The sequence below is a fragment of the Ambystoma mexicanum genome, chromosome 6q (genome assembly GCF_040938575.1).
Source record: "Ambystoma mexicanum isolate Mex_15411 chromosome 6q, UKY_AmexF1_1, whole genome shotgun sequence".
NCBI lineage: Eukaryota > Metazoa > Chordata > Amphibia > Caudata > Ambystomatidae > Ambystoma > Ambystoma mexicanum.
Genome location: NC_090937.1, coordinates 158986884 through 159007124, shown reverse-complemented (window position 1 = coordinate 159007124; position 20241 = coordinate 158986884). Strand labels below are relative to the sequence as shown.

Sequence of the window (20241 nt, the reverse complement as noted above, 5' to 3'; positions counted from 1 at the left end):
CAATTATCAAAAAGATCATAGTTAATGCTAACCAAGTGTCTCATATTGTGACGTCTCAAACAAAGTCATCTGTCTGGCCCAAAATTTCAAAAGACAAAGCCACAGCCTCTTGCGAAGTTATTTGTGTTTAGGGACTGTTGACAGGGGAACACATCGAGAGTTAAGTGGGGAGGGATTCTTACACCCACAGTCCCATTGTGCACTAATTTGTGTTAATCCCTGAAACAAGGCACCATTTCAAAGAACACTATAAATGCAATGCATGCTCTGCTTTCAAACATCAGTTCAGCAACACAGGCAACAGGATCATTCACGTCACTACTCGGGGAAGGTAAGTGGCTGCGTTAGTGCAGCGCATCGCATGCCGTGGCATGATGATTAGATCAAGAAGGCGTTGGTGTCCAATTGATGGTAATCCCAGTCTTTAGGATAAGATAAATAATGTTTGTGTTCTACAAGATTTTAAAATATAATGACATGAATTGGGTTTATCTGTCATGATATGCATCATTAAAATGAAAAATGACTTTTCATTGATTTCATGTAAGACATATTCAGGGTGATGTGGGAGTGCAGAAAAAGAAAAGGTGTAAAAGAAAGGAATAAAGCATTTACGCCTTCATTTTCCTCTCCAGCCATTTTAAAATATTTGCAAGGTGGAGTAGGGACAGGAAGCAGAGTTCACATCTCTGCTGTGCGTTCCTCCTCTGTGATTATCATGCAGGCGTAAAACAAATGGATTCCCGCAGAACCCGCCTCCATTTAGCACCTGCCAAAAGCATGGACATTCCAGGGGAATTCATAAGTAACGGCTGTCGGCAAATCAGCATTCACTATTTTAGAATATGAGAGCAGAGGAAGAGGAAAGGCACATGTGCCTGCTTTTCCTCTCCAACTCTGCACTCGTCTTGTGTTAGAACATCACGTAAATGCTAACCATGGTGGTCCCCTGCAAGCAGTTTGCATTTTTTATAAAAACGGCCCTCACTGTGTTGTCTTAGTTGTTCCTGCACCACAGTTTATTTTATTTTGGATCGAAGAAATGTCAAATCCTTCATTTATAGCGGCATGATGTGTATTGTTAAATTTTTTTTCAGTGACGAGGTAGGCAGAGTGCTGTTTTGAAGTGTGTTTTTTAAATAGTGATACTTGTTTTGTATTTGTAGTTTATGAATTTATGGGCCTGATTCATGGTATTTTTTGCATGGTTCAAAGTGACTTTGCACTGCTGAAAACGGACCTTGACTGCCAACACAAACCTTGATTCATGAAAGTGTATTTTTGCAGTGCAAAGTCAGTACAAAGTCATGTTTGCAGTACAACAGGACTTTGTATTTAGTTTCTTAGTTTACTAAGCACCTGAGAAAAGAAAATGTCCCATGAGCCCCAATGTAGAGGGCACAAGGACACATTAAGAGGACACAAAGAGACATCATAGAGCACACAAAGATACAGTGGGCCTCATTCCGAGGTGGGCGGTAAGGGATACCGGGCACCAGTAAGGAGACTGGAGATTCTGGAGATTCTGAGGTCCCTTGCAGGGACCGTAAAGTACGTGTGATCTGACCACACGTTCTTTACGGGACCCGTTAAGGGACCTTGGAGGTAATAACGGGCCCGCAATCAGCGGGCCCGTTATTAGAGCCTTCCCCTTCCCATTGAGCCCTATGGGGGCTCAAATGGGAATGGGGAATGGCATTTGGAATGGGGACTCACCGGGTCTATCTAGGGCGGAATGTCCCTTAAGGTCCCCCCTCCACCAGACCGGACGTGGACACGATTTCGGAGGCAGCCATAGCGCCATGGCTACCTCCAAAGTCGTAATGAGGCCCAGTACAGCTCCACGATGAGCACATGACAGGATACTAAGACTTTTGAAGAAAAAGCATCAAGAGTGAATGCATCAAATCGGAAAAGATTAAAACCTGTTGTTTTTACGGTGACAAATAAACCTCATTGGATCTCATAGAACATGTTCTTTTCTCAGGCGCTTTGTAAATTAAGAAACATTGGGCCTCATTAGGAGTGTGCCGGTCCGGTCCGGTAACAACGGTGCCGGTAAGCCTGCTGGCACCATTGATATCGGACCGCCTGCCAAGTCTGACCTGGCAGGCGGGACGGCAGCTGGCCGCAGACTTTCACGGAAGCACTGGCACCGTTATTAATGGTGCCGGTGCTACCGTCATCCCCATGGGAATGGGGATTAATGATTTTCCGGTACCTGACTTCCAGGAACACCGGGGTCGTAATCCCCTGTTGTTTCCGTAAAGCCAGGCACAGGAAAAATTCACAAGTCCGGCGGCAGCCTTCCGGTTTTACCGGCACGGCTACCGCTGGACTTGTAATGAGGCCCATTGACTTTACAACCTACTTTCACTTCTGGGCAGACACAGAGGCAGACTCTTTAAAATCATCGAGATCACCCTAAATCAAAGGAAAGCGCCCAGATACAGAGTGAATGTTTGCAATTTTCATTTAAACACCTTCAGATTTCATGTTTACAAATCTGAACTAAGCCTAATGTGTCTTCTCGGTGACCAAAGCATAGCTAGGAGTGTGACCCATAACATCCCTTGCTGTGTTCACTTCTGTTGTTTCATGGCACTGCACTTCTCACTGGAATTGGGAATTCCCCTGGGTGTGCTGAGGATTCTGAACACCGACCTCAGCAGAAGCATTTCTAGACTGCCCAGGACTCGCCCACATAATATAATAGAAGATCCACAGCACCCTAATAAATATTCTTTTCTGTATCCTTTTGAAGCAAAATGTCGTTCAAATCATGTTCACTTATCTAAATGTAAATGTTCAGTGAGTTAGAAATAAGGGACATGGCATCATAAGATGGGCCACTTGAAACATGTTGGTGCATTTTCAAATATTGATTCTGTTTTACATATGACAAAGGTTTAAACACATCATTGTAATGGTTGTAACAGCAGAAAACTTGTATTTATTCAGATGTTGAAATTGTATTGATATTAGAAAGGCTACATCATCTTAAGATTGGCCATCCTGGAACATTTTTGATTGAATGTGTCATTTATGACATGTGTAAATGGTAAGAAAGGTGCAGTTCATTATGCATTTATCCACCTGGGGCCAGATTACAGAAACTTTGCACCGGTGCAAGTGCAAAGTTGCACAGTATTAGCACTAGGGCAAAGTTTGCCCTATTTTTGAAAACACTGGGACATATTGGAAAACAATTGCACCATGACAAGTGCAATTTGGTATGGTGTAGGCATAGGGCAAAAATTGCTTTTGGGCAAAAAAGATAGATTTTCACTGCGTTATTGCAACAGGGCAAAGTTTGCCCTAGTGCTAATACGGAATGGTATTAGCACTAGGGCAAACTTTGCCCTGGTGAAAAACACATCCAAAATGTATCTTGCACTAGGGCAATTTTTTCCCAGGTGCCTATAAAATGTCAAGGTGCATTTGTCATAGTGCAATAGTTTTCTAATATGTCCTAGTGTTTTTAAAAATAGGGCAAACTTTGCCCTAGTGCTAATACCGTGCAACTTTGCACTTGCACCGGTGCAAAGTTTCTGTAATCTGGCCCCTGGATGTCATGCGCAGTCGCGCACCTCAGCTATATTCATCAATCCACAGCACCTTTCAATAATTCTCAATCAGTTAAAACATGTATTTACTGAACCCCTCGTGTTCAAATCTTAGGAAAGAAATATGCAGTATATGAAAAGGTCCCTATAACTATGTCCCCTTTATTTATTTATTTATTTATTTATTTATTTATTTTCAGGGACAGCTCATACACAATGAGGACTCTACTTGTGGTGGCCTGCTTTTTGGCGGTAGCTATTTGCATGGCGGTAAGTGGCAGAATATGTGGTACAGTAATAGAGAGCATCGGGCAAACCACCACCACACAGTGGCACGTGCTGCAAGTGGCCTAACACACGTGAAACAGCATTCTCAGTGCAGTCTGATCTCATCGGAATATGTGTTAATTTGCTGTGTTTTCGTATCTATAAACCTTCCGAAAACGTAAGGGTAAATATGAGTGACCAGCGTTTAATTGAATGTGTCCAACATGACAAAGCTGAAGCACAGAGGAATAATTCCACTGCTAATGGTGGGGGTGAAAGCCTTGCAGCCACCCTTGATGCACCCCCCTGGCCACCCTGCCTTCACTTGTCGCCTACACTCTCCTGTGTATTTCTATTCACGTGTGTGGCTCTTTCTCTAAGTGTTCTCAATTTTTAGGAGATTCAAAGAATATGTGTGTTGTGGTTTCTCCTGAAGGTGAGTCTTTGCATTCATCTTCATCTCATTCTGATCGCTCACTTGGGCTTCAGACTATTTTACATCTATAAGGCGCTCTCATACCTCTATCATCCATCTTCCATTCAGCGCTCTGTTGTCATGGTAGTCCATGGAACGCCGCTCCCTGCTCACCCTCAAACACTCACGGGCTTTCCTAACTCACTCCAGGCCTCTTTCTTCAGCTCATTTTCCCTCGTCATATTCTGTTCAACCGTTCAATTCGTTTTCTTTGACCCTATGTCAAAAAGCCCCACTCAATGGGGCTGAGTGGGTGAGTGAGATGAGTGAGTGAGTGAGCCAGGCAGTCCGTTGGTGAGATGACTTCTAAAGCAAACACTGCAAACCAAATGTCCTCTTATTGCTGGCCATCGCTCCAGGGAGGACTTGATGAACCAGAGAGGAGTCAGGATTCAGCAAAGCCCTGCACCAGAGATGGTTGCATTTCCCGCCTTATAGTTAGAGGGAGTGCGTCCCACTGTTTGGGTCCGCAGACAGTGGAAATGACAGCAAATCTGAGTGGAACATTAGACTTTTGGGATGATCAACCCATTCATATTTGGAGATCTTCACACTCTATTGACAGTGTAATGATGGTTCATGAAACCGGTATTCATGGTTTAGCCCCTAAAGACATTATTTCACTAGCCACAAATGAGGTATAAACAATTGTCAAGTGTTTGTCTTTAGGCAACAGTGCTAGGGCTAAAAATGTAATTCTTAGGAAATGAAAGGGCATGATTGACATGCTACAGATTATTATAGTAAGTGTATGGCATGTTCTGCTGAACGGTTCAAAGGAACAGAGTTGTCTGGAGATTTAATTTTGATTTTGTTGTCAACGCTTTTCTAATACTTATCTGCAAACACAGTAGAGGACTGGACTGGCCCGTTCATACATGCATTCATCATGGGCCTCATTATGCGTATGGTGGTAAGGCAACAATGGTGCCAGTATCGCTACCGGCACTGTTGCTAGTGTACCGCCATACTAGGGCTTCTACTCGCGGGTGCCCTTGCTGCCACAAGGTCTGACCTGGTGGCTGTACCGGCATCCGTGAGCAGAACTTAATGGTAGTAACGCTACCGTTATTGACGGTACCGTTGCTACCACCCTCCCCATTCCCATAAAGCCCTATGGGGGCTCAAATGGGAATGGGGATGTAGCGGGCCCAGCACCCGCGCAAGGGGAATTACTGGGTCCGCTGAGGTCGGAATGACCCAGTAATTCCCCTTTCGCCGGTGCCGGACCCGGATGCGAGTTTGGAGGTAGACTTGCCAGTAAAACATATTACATATCATGAACATAGGAATTGTGAATGTTTGTTTGTGTTCCTCGTTACTTAATTCAGAATGCTTCATCTTGTGTCCCTGGCATTATTTGCAGAACTCTGCAGAGAATGAAAAGGAAGATACAAGTGCTGGCGGCGTAAGTGGGCTCTCGCCTTCTCAATGAATTCCTTTTTCTTGCATTCATCAATATTAGTTGTATCAAATTTATTTTCATTTTATAGCAGTTAATAATTTCACAAAATCATTATTTCTTGTGATGCAAGTTTAAGCATAGAGTAAAAAAGCGATCTATATGATAATTTCACCACTGGTGCCTAATCTGTGTGGCCAATAAATTGGGAAGTCATGTTAATTATGTAATTGCTTTTTAAAAAAAAACATTTTTACGAACAGCCACAAGACACATTTTTAGATCAGTCCTACTAAGAGAAGAAGTAAGTATCCAGTCTCTAGCTTAAACCCATTGCATTGGACTACAGAGGAAGCAGGATCTGGAAATGCATGTAGTTGTGATCTTTGATTTGCCTTCTACCTTCTCATTCTTGAGTGTTCTTCCTTTGTTCCTTGTGATACTTGCAGGCTTCCGTAGAGAAGCAGCGGGAGGATCGAAGTGCTTCCGACGTAAGTGCAAAATCACCTTTCTAAAGGGATCCGTGTTTCTTGTTCTTCTCAGGAATGTGTATGGCCTTTCATTATCCATTTTATTTCAAACATTCACAAATCAAAATCCTTGTCATGCAACTATTAATGCAGGGTTTACATTCTATAGGATATAATCAAACATGTAGCATAACAAGTAAACCATTAAAAAGAAATATTTTTGAGAATTGTGTAGAACAAGGGGGTAATGTAGTAAAAATGCGAGTCTGCTTCTACTAAGTGATTGTTTGAACCAAATTGTAGAAAATATACTAATTCGAAATAAAGAGAGTCCCAAAAAACTGCAATGTGCAGGACACAACAGAGCAGATGTGCAGCAAGGCATTGTGCGCCTGTGTATTCTTCCTTCAGTAGCACTTCTACCTCACCTCTTACAGTTGCCATGTTATAGTCTACCACACAATGCCCTCTTTCCCCTGTACCCAAACCACCCAGGTCTCTCCTCTATTGCAGCGCTCATGTGAATCTCTTCCAATCCTACTCCTATTCACACTGCACCCTCCCGCTCCCCGAGACCCACCAGCCATTAATCGGCAATGGTGCAAAACGCTCTGCCTTGGTTTAAGATGTATATGTTACATCAAATGGACCGTTTTTAACTTTTCAAATAACTATAGCATTTGCCGACACTGCTTGGGAACGGCAGTCAATTTTGGACTTGATTTGAGTAGTTCGAAGCTGCAATGTTTAACTTCTACAATAAGCTGAAAAATTAATTACAATTGCCAAGTGCCAAGGATCTTGTAGCGCCTATACCTGTGCCTGCCTACCCGTCATCCTAGGAGAATACCACTGTGTTTCGTCAGCCTTATTGAGATCTTATTTACCTTTGCACAGCACTCGCTGCTATGTCGCTAGGTTTGCACTAAATACCACACATGCATACACCTATACAAGCTTACATTAGTCACTACCCACATTGCCTTTCCGGCATAACGTTGTGTCATCGACATTCATTTTTACGACTGCCTTTTAAACGAGTATAAAATTACAAAAAAAAGTTATTGACATTTATGAGGGGGTGGGAAAGGGCAGATACGGGTTTGGGGGGTCGGGGATAGTTAAAAATAGGTTGGGGTGGAGGGTTAGGGTGGAACCCCACTGGAAAATAAAACAAATTGATGACCTTTTTCGTAATGTACTAGTTTAAAAGACAGTCGTAAAAATGACAGACGATGAAAGAACATAGAAGCACCTTTCCTTCCACCAAAGGCAACAACAAGTAACACTCCTCCTCTGGTGCTTTCATCGGCTGCCATTGCAAAATGTGTTCGTGCATTTAAGGGCATCTATGTTATATATGGGAAATAAAGTTAATCAGTGTAAACAATAATGCTCACATTTGCATTCGTATGATTTGGATACCGTGAGTCAACATGCAAAATAGAAGAGTGATAGAAAACCACGTGAACCCATGTGGTCTGTAGCTTTATAGTAATCCACTCTCAGGCTGTTTCACTTTTATATGAGGATGTATGTTTGTTTTGTTGCAGTCACATGAAAGGGGATATAGAAGGCGAAAGTATAATCGCAAAGGTTATCATCATCATCGTCGTTTCCGTACTACTACTCCAACCACAACTACTCCAACAACTACTACCCCGACCACTACTCCAACCACAACTACTCCAACAACTACTACCCCGACAACAACTCCAACTACCACAACTCCAACCACCACAACTCCAACTACCACAACTCCAACCACCACTACGCCAACCACCACTACTCCAACCACCACCACTCCCACTACACCTTCCACAGCTCAAGGCTAATAATGGAATCAGGTATGTGATGCACTCCAGATCATGTGTGTAATATGCCAAATGCTTAAGAGAAAAGTTTCTTCTCCTGTCCCTTCAAGTGAGCACACTGAGTACCACAGACTAGCTGTCTGCCTTAAAGTCCTTAAAAGGTAGAACATAGGATTGAGATACAGGGCGATCCAAGTCTATCTTTTATGTGTTAGCGTCCCCAGATACCACATGGTCACATGATATAGGAACGCCATTTGACGATGTCAATGTGTTGTGCAACACTTCAGACGGAGACCATAAAATGGGTAAGCCCTCCTCTAAGTCTACAATAAGTCTAGAAATGTCATTAGTCATCCTTTGCGAACAGTATTATAATAGCAATTTGGGTTCACAGGTGTTGCCATCCAGTTGTGTTCAGACATAGCCAAAAGCACCTTTTCATGACTCGTGTACGACAAGCTTGAGTGGCAGCTAAGCACCCAGCCACGACGCCAGAAAAGATTTTGAAGTGGGAGTATTTCACTCTTTATTTTTTTATGTTGGGAGTAAACCATTTTTAAGGAGTAACAAGTGTTATTCCTATTAAACATAGGGGTGTTTTTGAGGCAAGTAAATATAGATAGATATTTTAACTCTAAAACAGATATCTTTTTTCACCTATAATTCACGTAAATTAAAAAATGCATTTTTACCTTAAAATAGTTCTTTTTGTAGGAAGGACAGTACTGATCCCCAGTACATGATACAATGGTGCCCTTATAAGATTAGAATTCTGGACTTATTCGGATCCTGAATCACAAGAAAAGGACAGGATGGGGGAAATGCTACTTCTAGCAGGAGGAGGGTAATGGGAGGCGGGAGGAGGAACACGGGGAAATTGTTGATGTTTCATTTTGGAAAACTAATACAAATATGTTTTAAAAAATATATGTTTTTTCGAAACTGGCTTAAATATTATTAGATATCTTTTGTGTGGCAATGCTGCGATGGCAGTTCTCATTCGGGCATAGATGTGTGAGTGTACGCAGTGTTGTATTTGGACTGCCTGTTTTTTAAATTGCCTGGATACTAAACCTCTTATCTGAGTCTGCATTGAGCATTGCATTTGTAGTGAGACTGCAAGCCATCTAGAAGACAAATAAGTTTACCAACTTGATAATGTGATTTTCCTTCCCATTAGTCTGACATTCAAGCTAGAGCTTTGTGACGTTCAAGCAATAGGTCTTTCCTGTTGTAACCAGTCCTCTGATCAGTCAGTTCACGTTGAGGTGATCATGGGGCTAATGTTCATCAGACCTGTAATGTGATTAAAAGGCGTAAAAGACTTGAGTAAAGCTTTACCACCTTCCAAACACACCATGGCTTATTTTCACGCATTTGTAAGGCGGAGAGGCGGACCGAACCGTGCGTTTCCGCCTCCTCCTTCCTCGCCACTATACAAATGCACCAGCATCTGCACGTTTGTACATGCTTTTCCGCCACATTTCGGCCTTTACATTTGCACCCCACAGTGCAAATGATGAAAAAGATGCGGCTGGGACCCGCTTACGTTAAAGCTTAATCGTAAGGGGTCGCCACCACCAAATTACTCAGTTAAAGAAAATGAGCTCCTTTGCATTTAAGTCAACAGCACATTGTTTGTAGGAATTGTCATTTCACATTTCAGCATTGTTTAAATACAGTGTAAGGATCACCATGCACACTGCTTATGACTACAGACAGGGGTGTATTAGGGTATGACCCGGGACACGCAGCCTGCAGCCACCTAACAGCTGGGTGGTTATCATCTTCCCAATTACTCATAGACGGGTGGCTTGCATGCCAGGTCTTCTTAAGATTCACTAATTGTGCCAGATACAAGGAAGATGACTTTAGAGACAACATTAAAGAAGCCAACGGAGGAGGTGTCTGTAGATTTCCATATGTTTTAGACTACAACTCCCATGACCCCTTACTAATAACTATGCTAGCTTGGTCTCATGGTATTTGTAATCCAAAACATGTGGAGAGCCAAAGCCTGCTACCTCCTGTATTAAAGGATCACTCATTCCCAGATTAGTTTGCAATTTATGTCAACTGATCAGAAGCCTAAATGATTTTTGGGAAAAGGTCTTTGGACTGACAGTGCTCAACCAGATGCAAGTTCCCTTCCACCCACTCCACTCCCACTCAGGCATGTGAAGTTTTGAAAATGCATCAAAACCTATGAAATCACAAAAAGCACGTGGACTACGTGCACCCTATTTCAGGTTTATTTTTGGCATCATCTCTAACTGTCCATTCTTTACCTTACCTACAAATAGGCCCTCGGAGTAGTCGATAGGCAGAATAAGTGCCATGTAGAGTAAAACAAGCCATTCTAACTTCAGTTTACATAGAGAACACAAAACATGTTTTGCTTCCACTTAACAAATAGCATAACCCATCCCTATGCCTAGTCACAGATAGGAGGTTCATGGAAGCAAACCATGGGGCCACTGGTCATTATGGTACTTATACTGAAGGGAACATTCTGAACTCCTGGCAAAATGTGAAGTAGAGATTATCGAAACAACAAAGCCACACCTTCCCACAGATGCCGATCACAGAGCAGCAGCGTTCCTCATGTCAACTATATTTTCAACTAAACCAAGAAGCAGTAGGAAACCCAGGTGCAAGATACCCTTTCGGTGGGTAGATATGCAAGTTCTCATCAACACAGGGGTGTTGGTAAACGTGATGGTATCACGTCAATTTGAGACACTCCACCCCTCACCACAACTGGTGGCGGCCAAGTTAAACTTATTTACATTTAGATGCTTTAAACTATTTCCACTAGAAGGTGACTTCACTACAGATGTCAACCATGAACAGCACATTCTGAAGGTCAAGTTCACCACCAAAGTGAAAGGCATTTTGATGAGCTGTGACAAAGGTGAAGCACTGGGTCTTGTACACTTGGCCTTTGGAGTACACAAACAAGATATTTAATTGGTATTGCAAGAATGCAATGATCTATTTCAAGGAATAGAATTCCTCAAGGAAACATAGGCCCATAAATGCCCCACAGTCCTGTCAGTAGCAATAGGCCACAGAAGAGCACCTTTTTTATCTTCACAAGAAGGTGGAGAGGAGTCACCCTTGTTTCACGAGGAAGGCATCATAGAGAAAGTGACGGGCCCAAAAAAAGTGGTTGTCCCCCATTGATCTAGCACAAAAGCCCCAGCAACTGGATGTGGTTTGCAGATATATTTATTTATTTATGTATTTATGTATTTATTTATTTATTTTTATATAGCGCGCAAGTAGCCCATGGGCATTGAGGCGCTGTTACTCGCAAGAGCTTAGTTACAGGAATGGAGGCATTCAGTAGTGCATTATGAATTCCAAAAGGCATATAGCTGATATTTTGGTTGGTACAGTTAGCCATTACAATACAGTTATGCATTAGGAACATATGATATGTATTCAACTGGTGCGAGGCATCCTATGTGAATAAGATGGTTTTCATGATTTTGCGGAAGGCGCTGAGGGAGGCCTCCCCTCGGATTGTGGTATATACATCGACACAACATCAGTGCAGACCTACAGAGTACTATAGCACCATGGTCCATGCCGGTAACTCTCCGACTCCGCCATGGCGGAATGGGGAATTACCACCCCATTCCGAGGTTGGCGGAGTGGTAATTCCCCCTTCCGCCATGGCCCTTCCCCATTCCCATTTTTGCCCCATAGGGCATAATGGGAATGGGGAATGCGCTAAGTACGGTGCCGCAAATTGCGGCACCGTACTTAGCACCAAGGTCCCTTTGCGGCATGGTTTTTAACGCCTGCAAAAAGCAGGCGTTAAAATCACCATCCCGCAAAGGGACCTTGTAATCAGGCGTTAAGGGTCGGCGCCGTTTACGGCGCCGTAAAAACCTTAACGCCTGACTCGTAATGAGGCCCTAAATGTACCTTCTTTCAATCCCAGATTGCATTTGGCAAATATATATTTCCATCATGGTATCTCTGCTGCCCCACGAAAAGAGATGGATATGCAAGCGACTGGGGCTCTCTCCACTCCATCTGAGATCAGAGGCCTTCTGGGCATGGTGAATTTCGGTGGCCTCTAAATATCTGACCTAGCCACAGAAAGCTGTGTGGTGCCATCGGTGCGAGTGTGGAAGACTTAAACTGGAGAATACATAAACATGATGATGCAAGTGCATTTTCCAGTATCCATGCCCTTGGATGATGTAGGCATTTCAATGATTAAAGATGAGGATATTCTAGGTATTCAAGCACAAGCAAGTGCCAAGATCTGCCATCTCATTATTCTCACTACACACAAGAAGCAAAAGAGTCCCTGCAAGCAATGTGGATGGTCAGAGACTAACTATTCAATTCAAGTGTGGGGCATCAACTGAAAGGCATGCACATTGTTATTCCTGCCACCCTGTGTGACACAGCAACGTCACTTGCCCACGCATTGTACCAAGGAAACAGAAAAATGAAATGTTTCTTTGGGAGAAGGTCTGGCTCCCAGAGCTGGAGACAATGGTGGGTGCCATGATTCAGAAATGCATGTGGTGTCAAGTGACAAGAGCAATTAATCCAAAATGGCTCCTGGAATCTCCATTGAGGAATTAGACTCCCTGGAAAGCAATCGGTGTTGCTTTTGGGATGGCAATACATTATCAACATTTAATTGTAGTACTTGATGAACACTCAACACATGGGAAGGAAGGTGGAATTCTTTCTTCAGATGCAGCTGACACTTGGATGCCCGTCTTTGACAAGTTATTTGCAAATCATGGTTTGTAGCGCTAGCAAGGATCAATGGTCACGGCACAGAATGACCTACAAAAGGTCACCTGGAGTAAACGGTGGCTTGTACAAGATGGAGAAGCAAGCCGATTATGGGAATTTGGGCAATTCCAAAATTGAAGAGGAAGACCTCGAACCAGACTAACCGGTCCTGCTGTCCCTGACTCCTGCAAGTGAAATGGTGGTGAAGGACTCCATACTTCATCTGGCCTATATCCCAGAAAGACGTGCACAGGCTAGAAAGAGGTACCGTGGAAACTGGGAGAAAGCTCCCATTGAGACTACAGTACTAAGTTCTCGAAGGCTGACATATGTAATCTAACATGTGGGCACAACTGTTGTGATGTCACTTGCCTGTTACATGTGTTGCCAGGATCATCTGTAACAGTCATGGGGGATGAAAGAAATACAGACGCGGAAGCCTATGTGAGGTGGCAGATCTACTAGGAATGCAAGGATTTGTCTTCTCATTCACCGCCACAAAATCCCCAATGCTAGGGATTAGCACATGCGTGTCATACAAGCATCAATAGAAATTCGTGTGCACTGTCCCACTTCTACATTTTTCTCCCAGTGCCTGGCTAAAATCATGTTGTATACTTACAATTGATTATGTTCTAAATTATTGGACACCCATGAGAGCCTTTGTCATGTTCCTGTTGCTGTTCCCGCTTCCCTGCATCCATCCATGACTGTCAAAGTCAGGTCAGCGAAAGGTTTATATTTTTTATGTATCTATTTTTTTTTTTTTTTAATAACGCACCTAATACCGTACCCGAGTTCGGTTTCTAAGTGCCGATCCGGGATTCGAACCTCTGTTGCTCTGCTTGGTCTTGTTTCCAAGACCAGCGCGTTTTAAGCTTAATGTTCAAATTCGCCAAGCTTTCCAAGTGGCCTTCAAACTGTACCTCCTTTCCCTGCAGGGGTCCCTCGCTCTCACCCATTTTATTGCCTCTCCACACTAATACCCCTCGCCTAATCTCTCACACATTGTACTTACTGCATTTTCCATTGCTGGCCAAAACACCTTTGTTAACCACCTGTCTACCAGGAATACACCTTTAACTGGGGCAGCTCTGTTAGGCATCCTCAGGCATCCTTATGCGCTGCTTTTCTGATTGAAATTTTCGCTGTCCTTTCATCACATAAATACAAATAAATACGTTCAAATAACTCAGATTGGTATGGACTGAAAATCTCTTTTTTGTTTTACCGAAAAACAAAAAAGGCAGATTTAGAAAAGCCGCATAATCGACAGAAACCGTGGGTGAGGGAGGTAAGTGTGTAACTTTGCGTGTGAGTTTTTGTTGTGTGGAGGGGTAGGGGCTGGGAAGAAGGTAAGTGTAATGTGGGGGGTGGGGCAAGGGTAAGTGTAAGTGTGTTTATGTGGGTCGTAGAGGAGTGTTCGTTGCCTGGAAGGCAGGGGGCTGGTGGGTGAGAAAGTATGTGTGTGTGTGTCAGTGAGGGGCAGGGTTTTCTTGTATGAATGTTGATGGTGGTGAGGTTGCAGGGATGCAAATTGAGGTTCCGACGGGTCAGCCCCCACCCCTATTTTAAAGGGTGAGGGCGGGTGACATTTGCGAATTCTGAAGGCTGCACCAAAGATGCTGGAGAAAAACATTGGGCCTCATTACAACCCTGGCGTTAAGGGGTTAACGGCGCCGTAAAAGGCTGCGGCGCCGTTAAACCCTTAACAACAGATTCACACTTTAACACCTGCTTTTTTCAGGCATTGAAGTCCAACCCGCTAAGGGACCTTGGTGCTAATTACGGCACCGTAATTTACGTTGCCGTAATTAGCGCCTTCCCCATTCCCATTGAGCCCTATGGGCCAAAAATCGGAATGGGGAAGGGGCCATGGTGAATGGGAATTTACCGCCCCGCCAACCTTGGAATGGGGCGGTAAATCCGCCATCCACCATGGCGGAATCCGGCATGGACCATGGTGCTAGTAGCACCATGGTCCAACGCCAGGGTTGTAATGAGGCCCATTGTCTTTTTGAAGTGCAGGCCCTCAATTGTCGAAAATAGCACATCGAACCCTCAGAATGGACGTTGAGAGAATCTGTAGTTAAACCGGCGCGTAGTGAGAACTTAATGAAGGTGACCAATCATCATTATAATGTTACTAAAGGTAACACATCATCCTTATAATATCCTTGGGTGTAACATATCATAAAATGGACATTATTGAGCTTACAATAACAGCTTCACACAAGCAAAATAGTGCGAAAAAAACTGCTTTATAAGAATAGAAAATAGTTTCCAAACACGCTGTCAGAGAGAAAAGTGTGTGCAGTACACTCAAGAAGAATAAAGAAGTGTAAGACAAAAGCAGGATTTGTCTCGGAAGAAAGCGATGGTAAGAAAACCCATCAGTGCAGGGAATGTTCATAAGGCTCAGGGCAAAACCTCTGGTGGCATTGTCACCGGGGGTCATGTTAATAAAAGTTGGTATGAAAAGGGTCAACAAAATGGAATCGCTGAACGTTCTTATGGGAGTGCTCCACACAAGAATACTACCTGTAGAGAACTATGTAGATTGTTGCCTGATGACCAGTGACTTCTTCTCCATTTGTCCAACATGTTTAGGTCATCATCCTTATGGCCACCTCCCAAGAACAATCCCTTGTCACCCACCTTCTTGGGATTGGTCTCAAGTAAGCGAGTCACACGCTCAGTTGCATCTGTGTCCTTTGTACTCCAGCTTGACCATGGGCACACCAACTCTTCAGAAGTACACAAATGAGCCTTCCACTTGACAGGCAATCCCTCTGGAACACCAGGCAAGTGTTCTTCAGTGCCATTGGGGGAGTTGCGAGTTTCACTACAGCTAGTCTTTGTCTACCGTCTAGCCTTCATCTTATGTACTCCACCAAGATCATTTGGGTTTGGGCCTAACCAGCTCCTGTTCCCAGGGCAGTAAGGACTTCAACTGCTTTAGCCCTGGTACCCTGACCCTCCTGTAAATCAGGCCTCATTGGATCTCCCTTCCAAAGCCCGACTCTCCCTCTGCCAGTTGGTCTCCTTGGTTTGTACAATACAGTGTTGGTTCTCTGCACCTCAATATCCAACATTTGTTCTTCCCCACCTCCTCCTGAGAGTACCCTCTACTAAAATCTATGCCACCGCCGCCTCTGTTCTCACAAGATGGTTCTCCTTATTCCTCCTCATCTCTCACTGCACCAGTGCCTTCCTTTACCTGCTGTTTCCTTCCTCTTGATGGTACTCTTCAAGCCTTTCTCCTCCTAACTTCTTCCTGCCTCGCTCCTCCTCATATCTCCCTGTGGTGTGCCTCCCATCTCCCTCTTGATGGTGTCCATCTCCTGGTCTTCCTCCTGTGAGCCACTTTTCCTCTCATCCTCCCCCTGCTCTGGCCCTCAGCACAACCATTCCTCTCCCTGCTTCTTGCTTCTCTTGCTGCTCAGCCATGCTGTCTGAAAGCTCCTCCAACCTCCCATATGTAGTCTGCCATTTAGAGGAGTTATGCATTCTGCGTTCATTGAATGTTTGAGTGGGTGCACCAACATTAATTGACCAGGCTTGGGTTTGCTCTGTGTTATTCAACCCTACCCCATCCCTGAAGTAACCAAGGATGTATTAACTTTGTCTAATCAACCTGAAGTGCTGTGGAGGTTCGGACGGCCATCTTGGAATGTGACATGTTGTCTCAAACACCACCATCATAACCCATGCACACACACACCACACGCACACAAACACATACATTCAGTTTTAGAATGACAGAGACTCTTCGATGTCACTTTCTTCCACATGAATCCTCTCAAAACACATATTTTTCCTTGAAAACCAGATGTTCCTGTACATCCCGAGCACAGCTACCCTTGAAAGGGACTTTGGCTCATTGACTGTGAAGATTAAATGAACGTGGACATGCCTCAATTTTCCTATTGGGGATGGCCTGGAAGTTCTAGACGCTCATGGTTAGCACACACTGTACTGACATTCTGGTTGTCACTTTTGTGAGATTCTTCATTTCAATACCTTTTGAAAAAGGCTTAGATAGTATCCATCAATGGCATGGAATATACTGATGTAGGTTCAGGAGAAGCTTCAAACATTGGTTGCATGTCAGCTGGTATTGCTATAGAGGACACATACAGAGAGTTCCTCTGTACTTTCAGCATTTCTTACAAATAATATTGTTTAATGTAGAAAGTATGCGCCTTGCCCATGATGCTATTGGTAAACGTAAATCAAAACCACTGATGGCAGTATACGGGCCCTTAATAGAAGTGTGTCTGACAGCTGCTTCCTCAATCGTTGTTCCCAAAGCAATGCAGTGTATACACCCCTGAACAATTGTGGATGCTCCCAAATGGCTGATGCAGAGAGATTCTTGAGCAGCACCATCTCCTACAGGGCGTGTTTGCCCACCTGAGTAGCACTGGGGCATTCGTTAGTGGGCAGCACAAGAGCCGAGCATCTCAGAAGCAGGATTGTGCAGTGGGAGTGTCTTCCTGCACTTAACATTTCCCAATGAAAGCTTTTTCAACATTTCCCTCGAATGAGAACAAACACGGCTTTAGAAATGGGGTTTCCTATTGCATTACAGTCCTACGGGTCTATCAGCTGTGTTGCAATGCCACTATTGTAGGCCAAGCAGCAACATTACATAGGTGAACGGAATGTACCACAAAACGCAGAAATGATAATACATATTGTTTTGTCTTCTGTTTTGCTTTAGAGGAGGAAGGAACAGAGAAAACACAGACCAGGACCACGAGAAAGAAGAAAGAAGCCAGAATGTACATCAGTGCAGCTTCCAGTGCACTGGAAATGATCAAGCAACAAAGCACATAATCAAGCTCCTGTGCATTAGTGATGCCTTTTGTTTCGAAAACCATCTGTAGATAAGCAGACTTGTCAAGTGTGTGTTTCTTTTATTAAGAATATTGAATAGCTGTCTTAATAAAAGGGTTACTTTTTCCCCAAAAGCTTTGTACACTTCTTTGGAAGGAGAATATGATGATCAAAACAGAAAATGTACGACCTTCTAAATGCGCACACACATGTGGGGGAAAGCACAGTCTTACACCAGAAAAGTCAGTTCTACAGGGTTGTATGTGTCAGGAATGCCTTCTACTCCTTCAAGTGTGCTGTACAGCCAATGTGGATGTAGCAAAGATGGTTTCTCATGCACGGTGGTGAATGCCGCGTGGATTTCCACTTCATTCTCGGCTGAGATAGCAATTGGGGTGCAACACAGAGCTCAATCGGAGCATACTTTGAGAAACATACTGAGAAATGGGTAATACATACCTCATATATAGATAGCGCATATCAGTAATATTATTGCTGTTTCTGTGGTATGCACTTTGGATATTTTAGGATGAATGGTATGGCTGTAACGAAATTACTTCTGTCCTGCAGGAGAACAAGGATGAAAAGTGGCTAATCCGCCTACTCAGCCCTCACGCTTCTTCAAAACAAGAGTGATCCCAATCAAAAATGTGAAGCAGTTAAGAGATTTACCTTCTGTGGTAACGTTGGCCGAGGGACGCCTGTACTCTGTAGAGGGATGTGAATGTTATCCAGTAGCAACCCAAACAACAATTTACAACAGTCCAAAATAATATACTGTCCAATCTAGATTATATATATATATGTGGCCCACGTAATATATATATATATTACGTGGGCCACAGTAGTGGCCGTGTAGTTATGGTTAAGTTGCTGTTTCCATAGGAAGAGCACTTTTTGGGCGGTTTATAACTTCGCTCCCCCTGGACGAATCCTCACCAAACTTGGCAAAAAAAGTATATGACCCACTCTGAATTTTTTCCAAAGTTTGATGATGTTTGGTCTAGTGGGGCAAAGTTATAGGGGGAGTCCCAAAACGTTTTTTTTCCCATAGACTGAATGGGGGGGAAACTTTGCGCACGCTACAGGCCAAACCGCTGGACGGCTTTGCACCAAATTTGAGGCAGTGGCAGGGAATTAGGAGTGAAAGCATGCTCTTGCAAATTTTGTGACAATCCATCCAGTAGTTCCCTTAAAAACGATCAAAAAGCATGTCTCTAAAAATTAGTGATATCTATGTCCACTCCGCGGTCACACTTCCCTGTTCGCTCCGTGGAGAACATTGCAATTGGCTATTCCGTGGCGTGCTGCCCGCGACCATGTTGTGCTTTCACCGATTGGTTGTGGCACAGTGTGAAGTGCGTCGTAATCTTTCGATATGTCTGTCATGTTTACTTCGTTTTCTGTTGAACGCGAACATCGGCGCTAACAAACCTAAACGAAGAAGGCGCCAATGCACTTATAACACTTATGGAACACTGTTTCGAAAGGTGAGCGTTAATGAGACGTGGTAGTAGAAAGTCAAACATTGAAGTATTCTTGTTAGCACTGTCATACAGTACAGTGGGACGTGCTACTCATTGTACGAAATGAACTTACTGCGTCCATTTTACAATACATAAACAACATTACTGCGGTCAGACTGGCGGGAATCTGAGGCAGCCACCTACTCTATTTCGTACACACAGCCCTTCTGCAGGTGTACGCCAGTAACGGTTCTCATAAATAGACGCTGTGTTGTTGCACTATGAGAATGTATTTGCATTTGGAGTGAAGGCCACTGCATTTTCTCTTTTCAACACAAGATCAGTATGGCCGCATATTTGTCGACACCCAAAAGGGTACCTTGTTTTTTAACCTTGAGGTACAGGGAAAGAGTAGAAAGAATGTAGGGAGTAACAGTTTGAAAAACATATCCTTTGATAGGTTATGCTTCAAAAACATTTGCACCGACCATGAGAAATTAGTTCCCGAACAGACAGTCTTCCACATACACTAGTGTCTGACTACAGCAAACGCAATGGAGGCGCTCCACATCATGTAAGTGTATTTTTGCTGCCTATATACCAAATTGACGTTATGTTTTAGTTTGTAAAAAAAAATATTTTCCCTAATGTTTTACAAATTTTATGTGCCGTTGCATTTTTTTTCCTATTATGGACATTCAACATTGTCGCCGTTTGTAGGGTGCCACTACATTTCCCCAAATTAAAATAATATTTAATAAAAAAGGTACATGTTCAATTTTTTTTGTGCACACGTTGTGCAGTGATACACGTTTTATTTCCTCTTCCACCGCACAGCTACTTCCAAACAAAAATTGTATTATTAATAACGACGTTCCAGCTTTCTGTGGCGTTCGATTTATTTTTCCAATTATGAACATTGCACATTGTCCCCGTCCCTACGGTGCCACTACATTTCCTCCCATTTAATTAATTTTTTACTGAAAATGCTATGTAGTACAACTGTGGTTTATCCAAAGGTTGCATATTCATACATCTTTTAATTCACATTTCCTCCTCAGATACTTCCTTTCTTATTGTGATTGTCACGGATTACAGATGCCAAGTGATGGGTTCTTTAACCGTCAATTGCAACTGTTCATAACCGGCTGTCTGACCATCATAAT

The 20241-nt window shown here is 43.4% G+C and overlaps 1 protein-coding gene across 1 annotated transcript; it reads left to right on the top strand.

Moving 5' to 3' along the window:
* The first annotated feature begins 274 nt into the window (after window positions 1-274).
* Window positions 275-17743, top strand: LOC138515466 (uncharacterized protein F58A4.1-like). The gene is made up of 6 exons (XM_069630293.1): window positions 275-331; window positions 3767-3836; window positions 5675-5716; window positions 6160-6201; window positions 7734-8027; window positions 17494-17743. The coding sequence occupies exons 2-5, from the start codon at window positions 3783-3785 to the stop codon at window positions 8013-8015; spliced, it is 420 nt and encodes a 139-aa protein (XP_069486394.1). The 5' UTR covers window positions 275-331; window positions 3767-3782; the 3' UTR covers window positions 8016-8027; window positions 17494-17743.
* Window positions 17744-20241: the final 2498 nt, after the last annotated feature.